A 23,080-nucleotide genomic window follows, 5' to 3' on the forward strand; every position below is an offset into this window, starting at 1 on the left:
TGACACAGTGGTTTCTGGCATCACAAGCTCTGGTCTACAGGATACCACAGAGCCTTTGTATCCCTTGCTGTCACTACAGCATTGTGTTTTTCTACCCATTAACCAAGGATAAATGACCTAGATATTGTGCCTATTAAAGCCTCATTTTTCTTTTGCCCTTTTGTTCTTTAGTGTACCACATTATCACATGCTGAACACATTTTAAAGTATTCTCAGTCTCTCATGCCCCTTTGAAGGAGTAAAGTAGGGTTTTTAGTCTGCATTTCTGTAGAGTTACTTAGAGTGGAAAATATGAAGGTAATTCAAGGTTTCTCTTCCTGCCTAGCCCCTTGAAGACAATCAGTTCAGCATTTACAGCCACTAATCTATAAAGAATATAGCAGAAAAATGCTATAAAAAAGCCACAATGCAAATACAGAAAGCAAACACCAGTTTTGATGTCCCTAAACACTACATTCTATAATTACATCTCTGCATATCATGGGTCACTTTTATTAAAAGCATCATTACTACAGTTGGCAGCAATTTACATCTTATCTTACATGATAGCAGTTTCCAAAGAAAAAAAATAAAAAGACATCACAACAAAGAAAAACAATACATTTACAAAGTCATGTCTGTAAACTTCAAGGCTAGTTTAGAGTTGAGGTAATGCTGTTTAGCTTTGTGGCTAAAGTAACAAAGTCCTTTAATTTAAAAAAGGTACCTGATTTTTTTCTTTTTGTTTATACCAGTGCATTACAAGATCACGAGACGATTAAACTGTAGCTTTATCCTGTAAGAACCTTCTTCGCGGGTTAATTTCCAAAAGGTACTCTTCACATTCAACAGCTGCCTTATTATTGCTGCGTCTCAAGACAGAGACATTCACACTATCATGAAGATTGTCAGAGAGAGAGTGTGTGTGTGGGTGTGTGCGCGCATGTGAGCGGGTGAACTCCCATACAGTCAAAATGAAGCGCGAGTACGATATGTATGGTAAATTTCATCTTGACCTTCACAGCAAAAAAAAAAAAAAAAATAAAAAAATTAAATATATAACTTCATCCTTCCTTTAAGCAGCACTTCCTTCTATTAGTGCCACTTGATTACAAATTGCTGCTTAATTCATAATACCAATGGTACCAAAAGAAAAAAAAAAAGCAGAGCATTATGTCAATTTCCTTAAAAAGACATGATCACCTCTCAAATTTCATCTCTCCTAGGGATAATAAATAATGCACTGCACAATACTTAATGACCAAGATACCTTTTGACACATCTGTATAACATGACTTGAACTTTTTTTTTTGCTACACTATGTTACAGAACAGCTTATAAAAACTAAGTATGGACATTAACTGTGAGTGTAAACAGTAGGACTACCACTTGTCAAAAGTTTAAAACACTTTAACTGTAACTGGTACTGGTTATTCATCATTTTCATTGTTTTCTATTTCTTCCCCCCCATCAAGTGAGTCTAATTCTTCACCCTGTGCTATTTCATCTTCTAAAACGGAGGAATCTGCAGTTTTATCAAGGCTCTCCTCTGCATCACTGCCTTCGAGATTTTCTTCATCTTTAAAGGCAGTTCCTTCGGTTTTGTCAGTAGCCTTCTCTTCGTTGGAGCCCACTGCGTTTTGAAGTCCTGCTAGTGCTGGGAAACCGGGCAGAGTCAATCCTCCCAGTCCTGGAGGTAGAAACATAGATGGATAGAAGAGGCCAGGAGCCATGGTAGACAGCAGGAAAGGATTGAAGGCCAGAGGGTTTGTGGGCAATCCAGTGTTGTTGGTGGTGGTAGTGGTGACAGTGGCGGTAGTCGCCGCAGTAGCAGCACTGACAGATCCATTTGCAGAGTCAGTAGCAGAAACAGTGTCTGTGCTTTTCTCAGAGTCTTTGTTCTCCTCTTCATTCTCATTTTTCTTCTCTTCAGCTTTTGAAGCGCCATCCTCAGTCTCTCCTTGACCGGAAGCAGTAGTGGCATTTCCAGTAGTAGCCGTTATCGGGTTATTCAACAATCCGCTTAGTCCAAACATATTGGGCAATCCTGCCATCCCTGGCAACATCAGAGGCAACATGGCAGCTGGATTTTTAGCATCCCCCCCAGCAGCAGCAGCTGTTGCTAGCCCTGGTGGAAAGCCCATGAGGCCTGCAAGCTGGAGAGACTGCAGGTTCTGTAGGTTCTGGAGGCTTGTGAGGTCCATTCCAGCAAACAGACTGTTCATTAGTAGTGGGTTGATTCCCGAAGTTGATGCTACAGCAGCAGCTGCTGCAGCTGCTTTGGCAATTTCACTTTTTGGCCTTCTTCCTCTTCTGCTTGCTCCTTCCTCCCTCACAACAGGTCCAGTGAGAAGACGATCAAACATGGACTCTGGAACAAAACCCTGAAAAGGGGACACGAAAAAACAAGCTTTATTCTCAGTTAGCTTTTATACCTTTCAGCAGTTAACTGACAACGATGGAAGAAACCGAAAGGATTTCAGCATACTCCAAAACTGGTTTGTTTTTCAACCCTGGCAAATCGTGACTCGCTAGCTACTACAGTGAATGGCAGTAGAACATGTAAGAAAAACTGAAGACAGCAAAGTCACAGATTTTTTACATTTAAACACATTAAAACAACACATGCTCCAACTCTGTAGCTTCATTAAAAAGAACCCACCCTGATGTACTGCAGTTACGAGTTTATACCTTTGTACTTCATGCTGAACTTCAGTATAGTAGTATTTTATTCAAATGAGTATTTGCAGAATTGTACCCTTTATTTTCAAACAACTGTTGTAAAATAAAAGGCAGAAAACCTAATCCTTTGATGCCGCCTGTTACCAAGATGATGAATTCTATTTCTGTTATGAATATGACAAATATTTTCTTAATAGTTCCTGATGTATGAATACCTGTGTTTATTAAGGATTGTTGTTTGCAAGAAAAAAATAATGCAAAACAAATGCTGAAGGCTCCCTTACTGCAGCTGATTTTTTGAGTGTACTTCAATCCCATTCTGCAGCAGCCTCCTATCACCACCCACCCCAAGCTGGGTAACTCTCACCCAGACACTACAATTTCCTCAGCTCAAAACCAGCTACGAGATAAAGACTTAACAATCAGTTTACACATCCTTCAACTTTTCCGTACTATAATCTACAGTGAAGCATGGAATGAGAGTTTCACTTACAGACTGTTTAACAATGTCAGTCCAATCCGGAGCAACAGCAAATTCAGGATTTTCTTCCAGCCATCTTGGTAAGTCCTTCATTGGAGGGGCCATAGCTCCACCCATCTAATGCAAAAGACAAGGTTAATACTTATAAAAAAACCAAAACCCCCCCAAAACCAACCCAAAACCAAACAACTATTTATATGGACATTTTCTATCTGTGCACTTTAATCTCTGAAGGATGGCAGTGAAGACTTTCAGTTCAGACTGTGGAAAACTACATGGAGACCAGCTAATGGTAATAGAATTGAGAAGATCATGTTTTAAAAATATATAGTAAAACGCTGCAGCTTAGGCAGGGCTAGTAATGAAATTTGTACCTGATATAAGCAAAAATGTGCTATATAGTTTCAAAAAGTAAGAGCTATTTACTCAAGTGATTTATATGAACTTATCCGAAGAACGAAGAAGGAATTAAAGTAACTGGGTGGTACATTACAGTAAGAATAACTGCCGGTGACAAATTATTAAACTTTTAAAAGGAAAGCTTGGAATAGAAAACCTGCTTTCCACATGCAAAGACATTATTAAAGACCTCCACTGAACTAACTTAATTTTTACCTTCTTTCCATTTCGCTTATTTACAACAGGTACCCTTTCTTCTCCTGTCAAGGTGTTTATATCCAGTTTATTAGGGTTTCGACATCTGTGTCGTTTTTGTTTCGGCTTCTGAAATGGGGAAAACAGCACATCTGCACTCTTCTGGAAAGAAGAGAAATGTATTGCTTTTTATTTTTTCATTTTCTTGACAAAAATCACCAATCATGGAACACCATCTCACAACAATTTTAAGAAGGGGCCAATTACTTTACCCTCAGATAATCTCAGAAAAATCTTTTTTCTTATCAGATGAAGAAAATTCTGCAGAACTTGACACAAATACTGTTTTAACACATTGTTATATACAAATATTAAGAAAGGAAAAGCAACCCATACACTCCGGTGCCACTTGGGTGTTTAGATACTATACTAAGTGAAGCTAAAGAGAAAACCTCTACTGAAAAACAATAGTTACAAAATCAAATGACTACGCCCAATGTGAGGAAATTAGTTTTACAGACATCAGAATTAACTTCTGTATTAATATAATACAAAATGCTTTTAGAATCACATACTTACTGGTACATAACTTGGCATATCTACAGTGTAAGTAGGATGCAATTTAAGCCATTCAACTAAATCCTTGTTTTTAGGAGCATCCTCTCCCACCAGCCTGGTCCCATCCTCTAGATTGATTACAGGGATGCGAGTGTCTGGGTCCAGTTGACCAGGAGATGGAATGTTCCTTGCTGGTAGGGCTTCCATATCTTCTTCAAAAGCTTTGGTCACTTCTGCATCCTCCTGAAAACATTAAACATCTGTATTAATTCTCACTTCAAGAGAACAGTTACCTGGGAGAAATAATTTCAGGGACTGAAGCTAAATGCTCAAGGAGATTTTGCATACACAAGAGTTAATGGGATTTAAATATTCATACTATGTAAAGCAATACTGTTGCATTAGGGAATTTTGTAAATTTAGCATCCTTGAACATTAAAGAACATACAGCTAAAGACAGAGCAGTTTTTGTGCATTTCCAGTTAATGGCCCCCAAGACCTTCCTTTTTCTACACAGTAAGAAAGACATACTTAAGCCTCAAAATGCATGTTGTTATAAATATATTATGTTTTGTTAAAAAAAAAAAAGTCTTTTTGAAAGTACAAGCTACTTAAAACTGAGCTACAATTTGCTAGAGTAAAAACTTAATGTGAACAACATTTTGTTTGGTGCAAAAATAACAGCTCTAAACACAAATAAAAAGCTGATTGGGTAAAAACTGTACATTACTATTAGGGAGAGTATAACACCACTTTCAACTCACATTCAGAAAGTACTAGACACAGAAGAACAAATATGAGACAAAAAGGTTGCTGTCTTACTACAGTCAATGATGTCCGTTTGTTGCTCATAAATAACAGATCAAGCCCTTCTACATTTTTCCTCCTTCCTCTCCTCCTCTTCATGGGCGGTTCTCCATCTATTAAAGAGCCATTTAGTAGATGCCTTGTGGGTGTGCGTGAAAGACCTGCTTGCAGCAGCTCCATTTGAGTTTTAAAGGCATCAGACACAGGTGTGGAGACATTAGGCAAGATAAACTTTGAAGTAACAGATGAAAAATTTGAGGTAGAACTTGTTGCCTCTCGTGAGGCCTTTGATAAATCTACAACCTTTTCTTGTCCATTTTCTGAGACCACCTGAGACTCACGTAACTGGGCAACCATTTCCATAAGATTTCTCCTCTTGGCAGCTCTCTCAGCCTCAATTTCAATCTTTCTTCGTCTCCTCCTTCTCTGACGTGGAACCGATAAATTGAGTGCATCTTCCTAATGAAAAATGAGCATTTCCAAACATTAGCAAAGCTCTATTGCTGTGCTGAATTTAAAATAAAAGTCCAAACATATAACTCTGAAAACAAAGCCTTCATTTTATTCAAAGAAACATTTTTTTCTTATTTTATTTAAAGAAATGCTACTTTTTTATTTTTTCTATTATGCAAAAGGAACGCATGCAAGATAAAATGTTCTATGTAAGAAAAAGATGCAGCCTTGCCTTTGATAACTGAGGAGAAGCAGTGATATCTTCACTGCCACTGACGCTGGCTTGGCCAACCATGGAGAGCTCTGCAAAGCTCCTTTTTTGTAGAGGGCTGTCCACAGCTGTTGGAGTATACCCAGGTATGAGCCCCTGGAAATCAAACATCTGGCGCCTATTTACTGGCCACTTCCCTTTCAGCACTGCTTCACAGATGTTGTCTAATCGGTTGATCATTACTCGATCCTGCAGAAAGGAAAAGTACGTAATGAATCTTCAGTGTGAAAGTTGCCATTTAAACTCAAATGAGTATAACGACACAGTCCAGCTTCCAAAGCTTAAGAAATACATTCAAAAACAACTATTCTTGCAGGTCAGGATAAACTGATCACCTTACAAGAAGCTAATACAGACAATTTTGTAGAATAAAACATCACTAAAATTTAAAAGCTGCATTTAAACTGGGGGGGGGGAAGGAGAAAGACAGACCAAGTTTTCTGTACAACACTGTACTAACTGACAAATTTAACAGAAACTCACTATTGTTTTACACTGCAAAACTTCAGTAGTTAGGAAAATCTCAAGTTAGGAAGGGAAAACATCTGCAATCAGTATCTTAAAGCTGCAGTTCTTGAGATCCAAGAGGCTGGATCTGCAATTCCGTCCTAGGAAGTGGATCCTCATTAGCGTCACTATTAATAAAGTTCAACATTATGAAACGGGCACCAACCTAGGGACATCTAATGAATGTCAATTTTCATTCCACGCCCATTATCACTTCAAATTTCACTGAAGCGTGTACACTAAAAATCTCTAATTATGTTTATTAGTCTACTTATGCTGAACCTATACAGATGAAGGATTTTTTGTTTTAGTTTTACACTATGACTGGAATAAGATTTTAGTCCACGTTTCCAAAATACATGCTGAGAGCAAAGAAGAGTATCATTTGATTTTTTCAATTTCAGTATTCAAGCACATTCTATGCTAGCCTGCCTGAAGTAGCAGAAACTTCAGAACTATGAGAAATACTGCTGGTTAGGGAATACGAGCATCAGTTAGCTTCCTGAACAGCTAAACAGTGCAAAAGCCACTAGCAAATCTCAGCAGCTGCAACAGACTGCTTGCTTTCCCCAGGAATAAGCCTATTAAGAGCAAGGTCCCCCTGCCCTGCCCCCCTGTCCCAAACCAGATGGCCCTGTTATGGTGATTAGTAAGCTTAAGACTATTACTACTTTATTTCTCTCTCTACCCTTACTGCAAAGGAGAGTACTAAATTATGTATGGATTTATTACAAGGTTACGGTTTCATATTTTTAAAAACATTTTATATTAGATAAATTTATGCATTGTTACCAAAATAAGATATAGCTTTAACCTATCTAAAACTGCTGCTTAATGTTTGCACGATACCTTAATACAATTACATCTGTCAACATTACATAATGGCTTAGATCATGTAGGTCACCAATACTCTTCTCTACAATCTCCTCACCTCAAAATAAAAAGGTGATCTTACAAAATCTCTGCTCTCAACACTGCAGAATGCTCTGCAGATGAAATCCGTAATTCAAAATTGTAAGTTTGCTTCCATCAATAAAAGAGGCGCGAGAGGTGTGATTCTGCTGACGTACAGTTATGGAGCCTATGAGGAACTCATGTCTGTCAGTAGTTTGTTGTTTTACTAAATTACACAATTTACAGTAAAGCAATTCCTTTCATTTCCTCTGCTAATTTGTATGAAATTGAAGAATAAAATGCTATTCCACAAATCATTCATAGAAAAAAGTCCCTTGCTCACCAGAAGTGCAGAATCATACAACGCTCGCTGTTATTTTGCAAACACATTTCCCACATTTTATCTGTATTGATAAAGACACATGCCATTCTACCCCTAACCAACCTTAGGCCAGAAAGAGAAGGCAAATGTTCTCTCATGAAGCAGCTGAACCACAGAGGGATCCCCATCTTCCATGTAGAATCCATCACGTGTTTCATCCCTTGCCGTACTCATAGAGGCATTGCTTTCTTCATCAAAATTCTTACCCTGAGAAACTGCTCCTGCTGAATAACAACCATGACCGGGCATTAACTACAAAGTTCCCAACCACCCAATGTCAACCTAACTAGATAGGTTAAGACAACCAGGCTTGACACAACATTTCTAACTCAGGCTTTTGTTCAATAATTACTACAGCAGAGCCTTAGCCTTCTGCATTTGGCACAGAGACCAAGCTTATTGGCTCAGTAAGCTATCTTGGAAATCATCCCTTGTGGGGGAATACCCCGCTGATGCTGGATGGTTTTTATGAAAGCTTATCTAGCCACCTGATATGCGGAAGGGCAGAGGAACTGCTACATGTAGCCCATCCCAAGCTCCATAATGGCTCTGTGCGCCACTTACCAGCTGGCACAAGTTACAACAGCTGTGGGCCTCACGCTAAGCACACAGAATTAATGTGACCAGCACGTTACCTTCAGGTTGGGAGGATTCTTCTGATTTATCATCATCATCCAGTTTCTCTTCTTCATCTTCTTCTGAACCTTTCTCAGAAATAGATTTTGGGTCTACGTCTGTACTCATTTCTATGTCTTTCAATTCACATTTAACAGAACCAGGCTCAGCCTCAGCATCACAGTTCGGTTTAGTGTCCTTATCCGCAATATCTGTCTCCTCTTTGATATCAGACTTTTCTTTGGCTGCTGGATTTTCAGACCCTTCAACTTTAGACTCTGTTTGTTCTGTAGTCTTTTCTTCTTGTACTGGTGTGGATGGGACAATAGGTGGTGTTTGACTGCAGCCAGCACCGAGAGGGTTTACAGAAGAGACAGTATTTGCATTACCTGTCCCTCTGTTTTGAGCAAAGTTTTTGTGAGCCTCAAGAAAAGAGAGTTCAGGATCATTCAGAATGTGATAATCTGTCCTACTGACTCCATGTTTAGCAGCACCAATCAGTAAGTCTTTGTCATGTTTACCACACTCCCACCACTCTGGCAGGTCCAAGCTTGGTTGGCAAAGTTTAAGCCTCTCCCCCAACTGCGGGTGATGGAGAACCTGTTCACGGATTTTCCGCAACAGCTCTATGCGATACAAAGTTCTAGAAGCACGCTCTTCTGTGATCGGCTCAATCATAGTGGATAGATCAGGTGGTTCTGCAACGACACCAATTTGTATTGTTTAACATCGATTAAATGTACACCCATTTTGAAATCATTACACCTGGGCATGAAGTTTCAACAGTCCCATTGTCTCATAACAGTCATGTTAACTTCTACAGTCAGTTAAAACTTACCATCATCTGGTTTGACTGGCATTCGGCACACTCGTCTACACATATTCACAAAGCCATTAAAATACTTTTCCAAGCTTTCATCGGACTTTTTATCAAGCCTGGCAAATGCTCTGAATTGATTCCAGTCAAATTGATGTTTTACAGGATCAAAAATTATTCCAAAAGTAGACACCACACGATAAAAATCAGCTTCTTCTCTTCTTGTCCATCTAGTCAAGGAAGAAGCAAGAGAAGTGAGGCCACTGAATAAATGAGAGTCCTAACATATTTTGGATGCCGCCAAACCCCTTTAGTTTATTCTTTCAAAACAGAAGAGCGGTACTGGTGACACACAAGCTCAAATGAGATTCAAAGAAAGATATCACTGAGAAACTCACTTTTGTCGTTTTTCAGTTATTATAGCTTCCCTTTCTGCTTCTAGTGCCCTCACTTCTTCCCGAGGCCGACGTCTCCTGCGGTCAGTCTTCATTAGTGCCTCTTGCCTCATTTGTTGCCTTTTATAGCTGCGCTGATAGGCAGTAATGAGGCGACGCAGACGGGTAGTCAGGGTTGAAGTGTTGGGCCAGTAGAGTTGGCCTAACTCAGCATTGCTTTCACTGTGCTTGTCTAGAGAATAGAGAAGTATTTGTGTGCTGCAAAACCACCACTAAACATTTCAAAATTTCTATGGCTATAACTGGATTCCTGGCTTATCAGATAAGGACATATGTCTCATTAATATCGGTGCATAACAAATTAGAAACAGGATAACTACATTGGTAGGAAATAAAAAATAGAATCAAACCATCCAACTCTAGGAACTCAGAAATGCTTGTGAAGCATTTAGAGATAACCATCAAGTGTTATTATTCAATGTTATGAATGCAAACATATTATGAATACTCTAAGTATTTAAATTAATGCAATGCATCTTTAAATATATTACTAAGACGACCATTCTGCCTCTGAGGAAACACCTACGCTTATGATTTCCCACTTTATTATTCTTACTTAAACTTGGCAATTTTCCTCCATACTGAGGAAAGAAACATATCTATAACTTCCAAGATTATCTCGGCAAAACCATCAACGGCTGCATTATGAAACATCCGGTCTTCATCATCACAATTTCTAATGTAATTAGAAACCCAGAAAGCCATACTATGGATTATTCAGAGACAGTAAATAATTGTTGTGAAAGATGTGAAGCATGAAGAGATTTGGCAGTAAAAAGTTTACTGTGGTGTTTTTCTAAAACACCACCTATCCCCTCATGTGGTAATATAAACAGTCCACCTTTCACTAAATGGTCCATTTTTGCCTTTTTAATTTCTTTGCTATAGTCTTACTTGGGTGTATTTCTATGGACTCCTCTTTGTCTTCTGGAGGTGAGTTTGCAAATTCCTTGGGGAGAAGACAGAAGTTATTTTAGTTTTCAGTTTTGACCATATGTTATCATTTCAGGAGAAAGTCATCTCTCAAACGCAGCAGCAAACAATCTTTGTAAGGTGTGTTTATCCGGTAGCTCTCAAACTTAAGAACTGCACATTGATAAACATCGAGAATCAGTATAATTATATATATTTGTAATTACAGAAAGTTGGAAGTTCTTACATCAATTTCATCCTTGAAAGGAGTTCTGGTTGGCTTATATTCTGGATCTTCATCCTCTCTGTCAAATTCACCACTATAAAACATTTAAAAGAAATATTTTCAAGAAATGTATTGTTTTTGAAAGGGGGCTGATTTTCGGACAAAAGCAAAAAAAGCTACAAAAGCCATCAGTATGGTGTACCAAGTTACACATTTATATTTCATGTTCAACTGTGTAAACAATTCTGTGTACTTTTTACATCATATGATCCCTTCAGATCCTCAGGCAAGATGTAAGCAAAATATGACATATGAACTCATGCCAACATATACAATGCTGATAAAGTTTATTAATTTTTTCATGTCCTCCTTACCCATCACCGCCATCTGCTAACATGTCTGTCCCTCTCTGTTCAGCAGCTATGGCCTTCGCATCAGGCATGCCAACCCGTTCCAGAAAGCACAGTGCTGGATCAGCTCTCATAGAATTGTACTTCTCGTAACCTGCATGCAAAGCATGAGACAAATTTTTTTTAAAAGCTATGACCAACTGTGAATAGAATAGGTTTAGGCAGTAGAAGTACAATTTTTTTGATTCATTTATTTATTTTTAAATAAAACAAAGGAGTTGTCACTGTGCTGGAAACAACCATTTCATTCATGTAATGAAATTCTTCATATTGGTAAATTCCATCAGCACAGAAACATTTTCACATCAATAACATTAGCAAATAGTAGATACTGAAGAAAGCATTCAATTTAATGTCTTTATAAGGTAAAGTAAAAATCTTTCACAAGTGAAAAACTTCTTTAAGTTTTCTATACAACTTTCGCAGTGGTTCTCCACATTCAATACTCCCTACTGGAAACATGCAGATGTGAATGGAAACACACACACACATGCATTTTCTATAGCTCCAGCCCTGCTGGAACCCTCAATCTAGGCTGCAAAAATGCTGTATACATGGGTTATACGTAAGGCCAACGAACCTGTCTTATTAGGTTTAGGATGATGCATGTCAGTAAGATGACACTGTTCCCTCTATGGTTTTCAAACTGCTGTTTGCTTTTTTACTGCCCAAGTTGACTAGATGGAAAATGGCAGATCCCAACAGTGCACTGCAGGAAAATGATTTTTAGACTAGACTTGCCTCAGCTGAGCCCGCAAACAGAGCTGCTGTACATAGGCAGAACAGCACAATTCAATTAGGATTTGTACTACAACACACTGCTCCTAACTGCTGTAGAGCCTCAAGCCAAACTGTAATCATGAAAGGTTTTATAAGCCATCATTCTCCCCTTTAGTCAGGCTGGGCTGCTGAGAATACCTCTGCGACCTCCAGAGAATTGGGATTATAATCAGGAATCGCTCACTGTATATATCATGCCAGCTCTGCATCCCCAGCCTTTCAAAGTTAACAAGGCTGCATCCCACTCAAGGGAGCCGGGAGTTCTCAACACTGACATTTGTGAAATATTGCTTGGAACAAAGCCCAGGAGGCACTTGTACAGATTAATAGCAGAGGTTAAGCCCACCGTCCACTTTGACACTGGTTGGCAGAGTTAGCAAGTGAAGCAGTGCTAGAAGCAAAGTTTATGGAGATCTATCTTACTATTTGGCTATTATTTAAACAAATATGGTTTTGTTTTATTTACAGCCAAGAAAGTAATGTTTTCTTCTCAAATGTTCTGCAAACATTTAAAAACAGCATCTGATATTTACAGCTCATATTAGGTTTTTAACGCAGGCAAGAAAAAAAGGGAGATACAAGCCAACAGTTCTTTGGAACAATACTTGTTAATATTATGACTGAACAGTCCTACACACAGAAAGCTTTACAACTGAGTTTTGTTCAGAGTGAGACATCACTTACCGTGTTTGAATACTCCAATTAAAAGGGATTTATCCGCCTCCTTATCCCACCAGTCTGCAGGAACTTCGGCATGGAATGGCTCAGGTATCCATACATCTACTTCACTGTGAAGACAGCATTATATACATTCTCAGAGGTATTACTGAAAAAAGATGTTTTCTACAAAAAAAGTGGTTCACGCTGTTCTGTAAATATGAATTTTGAGGGGGGAAAAAAGCCCAAAACCCAACACAGAAATTGAAATACCTTCAAAAATAATTAGGATGGTTAAACAAATAAACAACCCCCCCCCCCCCCCCCAGCCCCAAAACCCCACAGGAAAAAAAAAAAAAACAAACAACCAAAACCTAAGATTAGCCTATATTGGGAGTGGAATGCCAATGGTTATCCAAATATGATTCATTTAAGGTCTTAGCATTTAAAAAAATTTTTTAAATTGAGATAGAATAATTCTTCAATATTAGCAGAACTGAAAATCCATTTCTGTCATTTCCCACATAGTTTCCTCCCCCAAGAAAATTACCCACTGCGCTTCATAAAATAATAAGGCTGCTTGAGAAAAGACATTTAAAGAGATAAAGTGTGACAACCTTTAAAGGCTGCATTATTGTAGTACGTGTACTTTATAAAAGCCAGCATCTTAAAGCAAAAAATAAACCTGCACTTGCACTAACCTTGAGTCAGCACCCTCTAAGATCTTGTCTGCTTGGTCCCCTATAACTTCTTGTCGTAGATAGTACAGCATGCGGACACGCAGCAGGACCCTGGAGAGGAAGGCAGAGGGGGGAAAAAGTTCTTAACTTCAGGACTGTTTGCCAACAGTGGCTTTTGGCAGCTGCTGCTGTTCATCCATCATCCTGCCAAGGCTGATTAGCCATGCTGTATGGTAGGCTTGAAGCGTGACAGATGGTGGCACATAATCACCTCTGTGTGGTGCTTTCTGCTGGCTTCCAACAGGCCTGCCTGGCAACCGCTTACACTGCACAGAGAGGGACCCAGCTCAGCCCAGCCCCGGCGCATTTCATTTAGTTCTACCTAGTGCAGCTTGTGAAGTTTAGACACGTACTCTACCACTGCCTCTGAAGTATTGAAGCAAGTTTGTAAACAACTGAGCAGATGGCTTTCAGTAACTGTTCTGCTTCATTATCTCATAAAATTTCCTCAGCTGCTGCCTTAATACCATTTTTGGAAGCACATCAGAAGTTGTAGGAATAAACGAGATATAAAATCTGGTTTTACTACCTTACAATAAACCCTCAATATGGAATGTCAGGTCTTTCAGATTATACAACTTTTTGCTTCCGAGAATGGTGGGGAAAAAAATAATCCCCCATTTCCCTTGGGAGATATTAACTATTTTTACTCTTTATAGTTCAAACTGCTATTTAATTTCACCTGTGCACAACCTAACTGCTATAAGGAAGTGAAAAATCTTCATTGCCCATATTATTTTTCCCCGTTTCTGTAATACTACAGTCGTTTTTGGAAGTGCTGTCAGGTGTTGTGGTCATGCTTGAAGCTGGCAGGAAAGAGAATGGCTGACTGGCTTTTCAAGACTAGAAAAGAGGTCATCTCTGTAGAAAAAGTATCTACCTGAAAAAAAATCCTGCTCTCCTATGTCTACCCAATTCAGGGCACCCCCTGCTGCCTAGTTCATGAAGTAAAATCACTACAGGCTAAGATGGAGATTACTCAGCCTGCCCTCTCACTGTACCCAAATCCATCACGGCAACTGTTGAATTGCTGCTGCTCCTGGAACAGCAAGGGTGACCAGGGAGGCAGTAATCTGATCACCCACTTGCATGAAAAATTTAGACCACCACCAGTTTTGAGAGCTCCTCATTAGAGATCTGATGAAACCAAAGCAATACCCGGTTTTACATGTGTTTTCCAAGTAAACCTTGGAAGAGTAGGGATTTGAATGAAGGTCAATGTCTGCAATTCAAAACATGTCAGACATGCTTCTTTCTGTATGTGTGATAACTGGGACCAGTAAGGTGTCCCTGCTCCCTGTGCGGCTATGTAAATAAGCTGTTGAGGGTCTCTATCATAGTATTAAGCAATAACAGCTGTTGCACCAAGCCAAAGAAAAGGAGCAGGAAAAAAACCCCAACATCAACCAAAAACCAGAGGCTCTTTGCACCTTTCAGGAGTCCTATGCATTAAAACAGCATACATGTTACATAAGGACAGGACACCAGTTCTTATAAAGCCAATTGCTACTGCTACCTTTTGAAGGAAATTACTCAAATTATTAACTGGCTTCCACCTCTGTTTGATTTTACCTGGGCTAAACATGTTGCTTCTACAATTCACTTAGTCCTGGTGGATCTGGGAAGTGAAGGAAAAAGATAGCAACTGAAAACATTCTTGCACATTTACCAGTCTTCCCAATCCTTGTAATTGTTCTACTGTATTATTACAGGAGCAATATTTTAAAAATGAATTTGTCTGATCTGCAAACTGATATAACAAGTAATGAGGACATGTTACCTGGGAGATTAAAATAGTGTTACAGGAAAGAATTTAATTACTTTAAGAGCAAGTGAAATGTAATAACAGATCTGAGTAACAGTTTAGAAAAAAAAAATCATAAAGCAGTTTATTTGGAAGTGCACTTGCTAACGTAATTCTGTAAGTATCTGTTTTCATCAGCTGAGAATTAAGCTTGGTTAGCATCTGGAAATGAGCTAACAAACCCCTTAAATGCCTTTCCTCCTTCACATCACACCCCCTATTGACAGGCCACAGGTACTTTTCAAATCAATAATTTATTTCCAATACACAGTATTAGTAAGACACAATATATTTTAAAAACACAAAAGTAATGACGACCTTTCAGTAACACTGCATTACATCTGTATGGTATATATACAACGAAGAGTGTAAATTTAAAAAAAAAAAACAAAAACCAAAACACAAAACCCCCTAACCCCCAAAAGCAAACAACCTCCCCCCCAACCCCAAAACAAGGTATTTTGGGGATAAGGGTTAGGTTCAGTGTCTGTAATGGAGAATATAATATGCAAAACTGAGATGAAGAACTAGGACACTGTCAAAGGAAGCTGACAGAAAAATAACTAAGATATTACAAAACAAAAGCTAAAAGAATGTAAGAGAGGCTCTTAAGAGACATTCATGCAACAATAAAACAACGTAACATCCAAATCAAAATACAATGATCTTTATCCCCAAAGTTTTTCGGTTTAGTAACACATTTGGAATTTCAAAAATCAAATCAGGGCACTGATTCAGGTAAGAGAGCTCGGTGAGACATTTTATCTCAAACAAAGGAGAAAAGGAGGAATATTCTGTATAATGTGGAGAGCAAGAGAGGAAGGGAGAAAAAGAGCGAAGAGATACACCCACACATAAGTGAACTAGTACATGAAACTCTGGAAACTAAGAACTGGATATTTGAGTTTAACATCTAAGGAACAGAACTTCAAGGACATCAGCCTGAGAGACCCCACAAGAAGGGTAAGAACAAACAGCTTTTGTTTAAAGATAGCCAATTGTCAAGAGAAATAGACATACTGTAGGGATATAGTCTTTCCTTTATATGGTAAAAAGAATAACCTCATCTGATTCCATTCTTATTTAGTAAGTAGAAGACAATTTTCTTCAGAACTGTTTTAATTGCTGATCAGTCATAAAGAGCTTACAGAAGTATCCAGATATCTGTTAAGATGACTGTCCCCAAATTAAACAGTAATAATGGCCTTTACATCCTATTAAACGGCCCTGTGTTCTATTAAAAACATCCAAAAAGTCAGGGATTTTTCAAAAGCATGTAGTAAAAAAACCTCAAAATATTTATTAATACTTACTTATTACAGTGATGTTTGAGATGTTTCCTATAGCTGTCTTCTTGAAATAATACATCTGGATTACAGGTTGTGAGCCAATCAGCATCTTGCAGCATTGGCTGTGAACTCTGGGCTTTTACTTTCTTGCCTTTCCTCCCTCTGGGCACTGGTGCAGACAGACCTATATAAACCCCAATATTTCTTAAACAATCTGAATAGAAAAGCCCTCACCCCAAACTGTATTACAGACAGACATTTAAAGCTAAGTATCACTGCTATTTAATTCCTTTGTGGGCAACATAACCACCAAAAACTGAACAGCAACATAATTCAGTAAAGAAAATTGCAAATAACAAAATCAACCAAAACTTTCATGCAAATTTAGGTGTGAAGACTTCAAAAATTCAGAGCACTAGCCAGAAAATGGTGTTATATAAATATTTCTTGTAAAAACTCTCATGAATCTGAACGGCCATAAGGAAACAGGCTTTCTGTTTTATGGCAATTTGAAAGAGATTAACTCCAGCAGTAGGTGCCACATAAAAATTATGCTACAATATTTGTTCAAAACTGATTTAAGGGAAAAGCACTGCATTCACAAAATGTCTGAGGGAGACTTCCCCTTTAAGTACAGACCAAGTCAAAGCCCACCTTATTCATAAAATCTGACAAGATCCTACGACATGTCAGAATGGCTATAGTTTAAACTAAATACATAGCATGTCTGAAGCAATTCTTTCCTATTTACTAGCATCATTATTTGACTGTGGTAGACATACCGGAATGATTAACCAAAGCTCGAGTTTGTCCATCTGCAGTTGGAGTGATCAGATCCCAGATGAAACTTTTGATATTTTCATCCCCTTTGTAATGATTAAGACAATATACGAGGATAGTCCGGCAGATGGTTTCCACATCTTGTTCTGTTAGCTGACGTTTATAGCGCCCATGTGAGAGGATGTCAGTCCATCGACCCCAGCTATAAGAAAAAATATGTTCAGTACAACAGCCAGGGCACTGGTATTTTAATTTGTGACTTTCAATTTAACTCCAGGTACCAAGCAAGTTGGGACCTCCTGTGTTAGCACTAATGCATTTTGCATTTGCAGGTTATGTCAGGGAATCCAACCTCCAGCACCAAAGAGTTAAGAACGTTTATTTTACAGAACAGGCAATAAGTTCACTGCTCGTAAAGCTGCAATTGAACTACACTCAAAATAATAAAGTACATATGTTTAACTCTAATGGTCCCAGTCAGCTATGACTAGGAAATTCAACCAGTTCCTACAATCATGGGATTTGGGGATTTTTATTTTGATCCTGAAATCCATTATTAGCAATTGTTGCACGCCAATTTCCTAAAATAAAGAGTCATTCTGAAGCCCACCATGTTAGCAGTCAAATATAGCTACTTGCTTGCAAAGAGATAAAATTCAAATTGGTAAATCCAATGGCGAAAAATATAAAGTATCAAACAGCTGAACTTAAGTGGTGCCAAAATACCAGAATCTATGTTGAAAACCTCTAGACTGACTGTTGATTTCACAGCCACATTCTTCTTTACAAATACACTTTGTTATTCTCCACAACACTTAGAAAAGATTAAACCTTGGTAACTCAGGAATTCTTTACACTATAAGAAACCAGAAACAAATATTCTGTCATCACAAAACTACATATCTTACCAGTGAGCTCATAGCCATCTGTGAGACACTCAGATACTTTAAGCTAAACAACAGATATATAAGCAATTTATATATATTGCAACTTAAAATCTCACTGGCATGTCTGCAGTGCAATGAGGTAAAGGCTACACAGTAAAGAGATTATGTGAACGTGTCCAAGAGAAGGATGAGTTATTTACTATATGTAATTTCCATATTTTCAGTTCTTTAGCCACAATCAGTATATTTAATCTGTATATCCTTACCCATAAACCAACAAGTTCTTCTCCACCCTGAAACATTCACTTCTTGCATAACCCTGTGATTTGTCCTGAGGCCTACGGGGCTTTGTGCTAGGCTTTTCTTCAGAATCACTTTCCAGGTCTGAAAACTCCATCAGTTCATCCTCTTTGACTGCACTGTAGAGTCTGGTTTGCTTTCTTACTCTTGGTGTATCTATAACTAGGTTATTCTAAAATGAAAGTGAAAATTTAGAAATTTAGGAGGGGGGGAAATCTTCAATTTAATTGTACTAGGAGCTATCATAAAGCTCTTACCCTTCCATTTAAAGCATCAATATCCAGCTCAGCTTTCTTTGCCCACTTCTGCCAAAAATTAGGGTCATCCAAGGAAATGTCTGTCCTGTTCCCAGATGCAACAAAACTAGCCTAGTAGATGTGAAAACACATGCATTGGTTTCTTAACTGCATGCTACAAAGAACATCTATTTTCACTGGTAAATACAATACTTAGGACTTATAAAATGGTAGTTTCAAGAAAAAAAAGGCAAGCCTGGAAACTATCATGACTGGAAATACAGCTACCCCAACATTTGTGAGGAAAGCATCTGAAACAAGTACATTGAAAAACTAAATTGACACAGAAGGCAATTTAATACTACTTTCATCTATCCTGGTCACATTTCATTAATTTTCCTCTGAATGTCAATGCACACCTTTGCAAATGTTGAGCCTTTTCCTTCAGATTCAATAGTAATTGTGTGTGTTCGCCTTAAGAGAATCTGATCAATATCCTCTTCACAAAACTTAGACCCTTCATCTTCCTCATCCATCAGAGCACCATATGCCCCCTTTCGAAGAAGATCTTCTATTTCTTTCTTAGAAAGCTGTTGCACCTGTAACATGCAAGAGAGGGGTTTGGGTTGGGTTTTTTTTTTTGACATCAGCCAATGTAAAATCAACCAGCATAATCAATCAACCAGCATAATCAGACTGACTGTCCTCTTATTTAGCATTTTAAGAACTGAAACTCTAAGATAATGTGGTGTCGGTCAATTAAACATTCATGCTGAAGTCACCTTTAAAAGAATACGAACAACACAATTCTTAGGGTGAGGTTATATGAGTGGTTTAAACAATTTAATAATTCATTGTCACTGAATCCCTTTAGCTCTGATGACTGCTAAACTCCTCCCGCGAGCAGATTTAACTTACTAACCTGATAAAAAGCTAAAGCAAAAAAGTCCAAAGCAAAAAGGCTAGACCAGAAAAAGCTGACTAGAACTCCAAAAACTGCCAGGATCAACATAATGTGAAGGGCGGAATGATGAGAATGGATGAAGATTGAGGGAACATGACTCCACCCGCCCCCTTTTGGCAATAAGTGAGCCATTAGGTAGGCTGAGTTAGTTCATGTAGCCTTGCACTTAATTAACCCTACTTTAACATACATGCCATACTCCATCTGAAAACCACTGTTCTCCAGCTAAAATGCAAACAAGCAAGAAAAGCATTACACATTTGTAGCATTTGTTGATCATGCACCTTAATGTATTAATTCTCACCCCATTTGTAGCGTTTTCTCTTCCGCTCATAGATTGTAGCACAGCCTTATCAAGACCAAGTTTCAAGCTAGCTTTGTCAAACATTTCCCTTTCATAAGAATTCCTTGTTATCAACCGGTAAATTTTCACTGATTTGCTCTGTCCTATTCTGTGACATCGTGCTTGAGCCTGATGAAACAAAGACAGATACTCAGTTACAGGTGACAAAAGGAAGAAAAAAAAATTAAAATAATCACTACAGAGAACTTACTTTAGAAGTTATTGGTTTCAATATAAATAATAATCTTTATGCTTTTAAGAGAAGGAAAATGGATAATTTCTCTTGTAGGTGAAGAAAATTTCACAGCAAAAAGACAAAGAAAACTTTTCAATAAAATCATCTCTTGTAACATTACCTGGAGGTCATTTTGGGGGTTCCAGTCTGAATCAAAAATGATGCAGGTATCAGCAGCGGTAAGATTAATGCCTAAACCTCCTGCCCTTGTACACAGCAGGAAAACAAACCTATCGGAATCAGGTCTTGAAAACCTGTCAATAGCTGCCTGACGCAAGTTGCCTCTTACTCGGCCATCAATTCGTTCATATGGGTACCTGAAATAAAGACACATTATAAGGAGAACTTTACTGCAATGCATTGTTTCTTTGTACGAATATGCAATTAAAAAAAAAGGAAAATATGCTACTATAGGGTCAAAAGAACTACAACAAACTGAGTGACTGTTCCTGCATCCACTAACTTCATCAGTGGAAGACATACTACTTTGTCTCCTGCTTTGTGCCTTTTGGTAAAGAACAGACTTTCTCTCCAAGGAATGAAATAAACATTCAGGCTTAAGCTAAAAAACTCTACAGCCACCAAAGTATTTAACAGAGTACAAAACATTTAACTGAGTAGAAAACTAAGAGGTTTAAAGTTCCCCATGTGAGGTCACTTTGTATTCACCTGAAAGAAAAATCTCAGTCCTTGCAACTTACAGGTATGCTTTTCCCTTTAGTCAGATAGCTACTGAAAATACTGTAAAGTGTTTGAATTTCATCCCTTTTCAATATGGATTACTCACAGGTTAAATACTCTGGCCACTGAGGAAAGCACAGTTTATTTAGAATTGTATTATATTGTTGCTCTCACCGTCTTTGAATGAGGTAGTCTTCCAGTATGTCCAAGCAGCGCACCATCTGGGAAAAGATAAGCACCCTGTGGCCACCAGCCTTCAGTTTTGGCAGCAGCTTGTCAATCAGTACTAGCTTGCCAGCAGCCTGGATCATTGCCTGGAGCTGAAAATCTGGAGAGTCGGCATTGTGTGTTTCTTTAAACTCTTCCAAAATTTTCTCTTCAGCACCTGCAAAGATTGGACAGCAATACATGAACACTGCAAAGGGTTTTATTAATAAACAATGAGCTCGCCTTCAATACCCTATAGAAATTGCAGGAATGTTTTAAGCATTATGTGAATAAACATTTATAAAAAATATTAAGCTTAAATTTAAGGCAAACATATACACAAATATAGCATAAATAAAAAGTAACTTTGAACAGGTTTTTCTTTTTCTTTAAATCTTTTAAACGTGAGTAAACCCTTTCCTAAATAAATTCATACAACTATTTGATGCACACAAACTTATGAAAAATTAAGAAAAAAAGATGAAAAAGTAAACCATATTCCAAATGATCAAATGGATTTTCTGTTTAAAATGCAACATGAAAGAAAAAAAAAAAAATCTCATTTCCACAGGAAAATACAAGGAATACAAATCACATTTGATGTCTGTGCTTCCAAAACCAAAACCAGGCTTAAACACAGGCATGACCTGGACCTGCTCCTTCCATTATTAATTATAGAATTAAAATCCAAGCAATGAAAAAACTAGTTTTGGGGAGGGGGGTGGTGGTGGTGGAAATAAGCAGCTGTGAAATAATTATTTTACCTTTTATTTAGCTTTCTTTTCTCCCTGAATGTATTTTTTTGTTCACTTTGATGAAGCTATCCAATGTATATATTCTTTCCAGAATTAGTCAAAAGTTCTTTCTTACCAATTCCTTTGCCTATGAATGATATGCACAGCAGCAAGTATTTCCTAGTCCTGCTCATTACCTGAAGACTGCAGACTAAGTTCAAGTTTTCTCTTCAACCTCTCCTATGTTTTTATTCCATTTTTTTATGTCACTTCTACAAACAGTGGACTATTCCAGGAATTATCAGTTTACTATTCTTGGCTATGTAAAAGGTTAGGAGTCTTCGTTCTAAGCTTATTTCACATCCAAATAAACCCCTTTTTGGAGCTGTCTTTTTCAGTCCCTCTGCTTTTATTTTATTTTTTTTTAAATGTAGTTTATAAAGTATTTCTGGTTTGTATAACATTCAGCTTCAATACCGCTTTTGAATAACACAAGGAAAGGTGAGAGGGTTGGGGGAGGGAGGGAAGAACAGCGTACTGCCAGGCTTCTGCTGAGCATCTCATATCCCAGTTCTAAGTAGATACCTGTAAACAAACATGCAAACGCACCCTCCCTGTGTGATTGCTGGTTCAGTGCCTACTGTAATGTGGCGTCTTAACTAGATACTCCCCTAAGCAGGCTGTCTGACAGTTTCATATTACTAAATACATTTGCACTACTAGCTTTTATGGAACTTAATGGACTCAAGATGTGACCACGCTTGAAGGCAGTTTTACATCCCTGAATTTTCCTTATCTGGATTCCCTACTCCAAGCATTACTGATCCTAATGGTTTGCACATAAGAAAATTAAACTCTTGTGAAAATAGTACAATCAGACACTCCTTCAAGTTCCCTTCAATTCTATCACTTCCCATCTTGTAAAACAGGCAGAATTTTGGGTACTAAACCTCAAGATTCTGTACTGAGCTTAGGCAATTTCAGGATATAGTAGGCTGTCAAGTAGTTCATATACAGTAACTTCAGTGAACTTTCTTGGTTACATCATTTATTTCTTACTCAACTGTGATATCCAAATTTAGTTTCACTACTACAAAGTAAACCAATATGAAAACACAGCATCTGCAAAAGCAAACCACCTAAGCCAAGCACACCACAACAAACCCTCAAACAGGTCTAATGAACGGTGACTTTTCAGTATCAGAGTTTGGTCTTAGCAAGACCCACTTCCATAGCAGATCATAACCTCCAAAAATCTGCTCCTTCAATAACCTTATCCTAGCTAAACCCTGTAAAAGACTGCCCTGTCTTTTTCATTTCTACTTCAGTTGCTATAAAGTGATGTACACTGAGTAGCCTGTTACCCAAAATTTACTTGATGTAGTACCTGTAGGCCTGTA

At 38.1% G+C, this 23,080-nt stretch overlaps 1 protein-coding gene across 6 annotated transcripts in view; it reads right to left on the reverse strand.

Annotated features, from left to right (window-relative positions):
- Positions 1-472: 472 nt before the first annotated feature.
- CHD7 (chromodomain helicase DNA binding protein 7) overlaps positions 473-23,080 on the reverse strand; it is a 132,993-nt gene continuing 110,385 nt past the window's right edge. For 3 of the 6 annotated variants that reach the window (XM_030011471.2, XM_030011473.2, XM_030011474.2), the window contains 23 exons: positions 20,914-21,124; positions 20,180-20,375; positions 19,785-19,952; positions 18,936-19,115; positions 18,538-18,648; positions 18,247-18,452; positions 17,096-17,295; positions 16,338-16,497; positions 13,182-13,271; positions 12,508-12,611; positions 11,008-11,137; positions 10,655-10,727; positions 10,390-10,444; positions 9,439-9,667; positions 9,062-9,270; positions 8,244-8,921; positions 7,672-7,832; positions 5,787-6,014; positions 5,117-5,560; positions 4,316-4,537; positions 3,758-3,898; positions 3,155-3,259; positions 473-2,363 (listed from right to left, as the gene is read on the reverse strand). In XM_030011471.2, coding sequence (XP_029867331.1) covers positions 1,410-2,363; positions 3,155-3,259; positions 3,758-3,898; positions 4,316-4,537; positions 5,117-5,560; positions 5,787-6,014; positions 7,672-7,832; positions 8,244-8,921; positions 9,062-9,270; positions 9,439-9,667; positions 10,390-10,444; positions 10,655-10,727; positions 11,008-11,137; positions 12,508-12,611; positions 13,182-13,271; positions 16,338-16,497; positions 17,096-17,295; positions 18,247-18,452; positions 18,538-18,648; positions 18,936-19,115; positions 19,785-19,952; positions 20,180-20,375; positions 20,914-21,124 — 5,255 coding nt within the window. In that variant the 3' untranslated portion in view covers positions 473-1,409. The remainder of the gene's footprint in view (positions 2,364-3,154; positions 3,260-3,757; positions 3,899-4,315; positions 4,538-5,116; positions 5,561-5,786; positions 6,015-7,671; positions 7,833-8,243; positions 8,922-9,061; positions 9,271-9,438; positions 9,668-10,389; positions 10,445-10,654; positions 10,728-11,007; positions 11,138-12,507; positions 12,612-13,181; positions 13,272-16,337; positions 16,498-17,095; positions 17,296-18,246; positions 18,453-18,537; positions 18,649-18,935; positions 19,116-19,784; positions 19,953-20,179; positions 20,376-20,913; positions 21,125-23,080) is intronic. The other 3 variants (XM_030011477.2, XM_030011479.2, XM_030011478.2) reach the window with 3 other exon arrangements.

Source organism: Aquila chrysaetos, chromosome 4 (genome assembly GCF_900496995.4).
Source record: "Aquila chrysaetos chrysaetos chromosome 4, bAquChr1.4, whole genome shotgun sequence".
Taxonomy (NCBI): Eukaryota; Metazoa; Chordata; class Aves; order Accipitriformes; family Accipitridae; genus Aquila; species Aquila chrysaetos.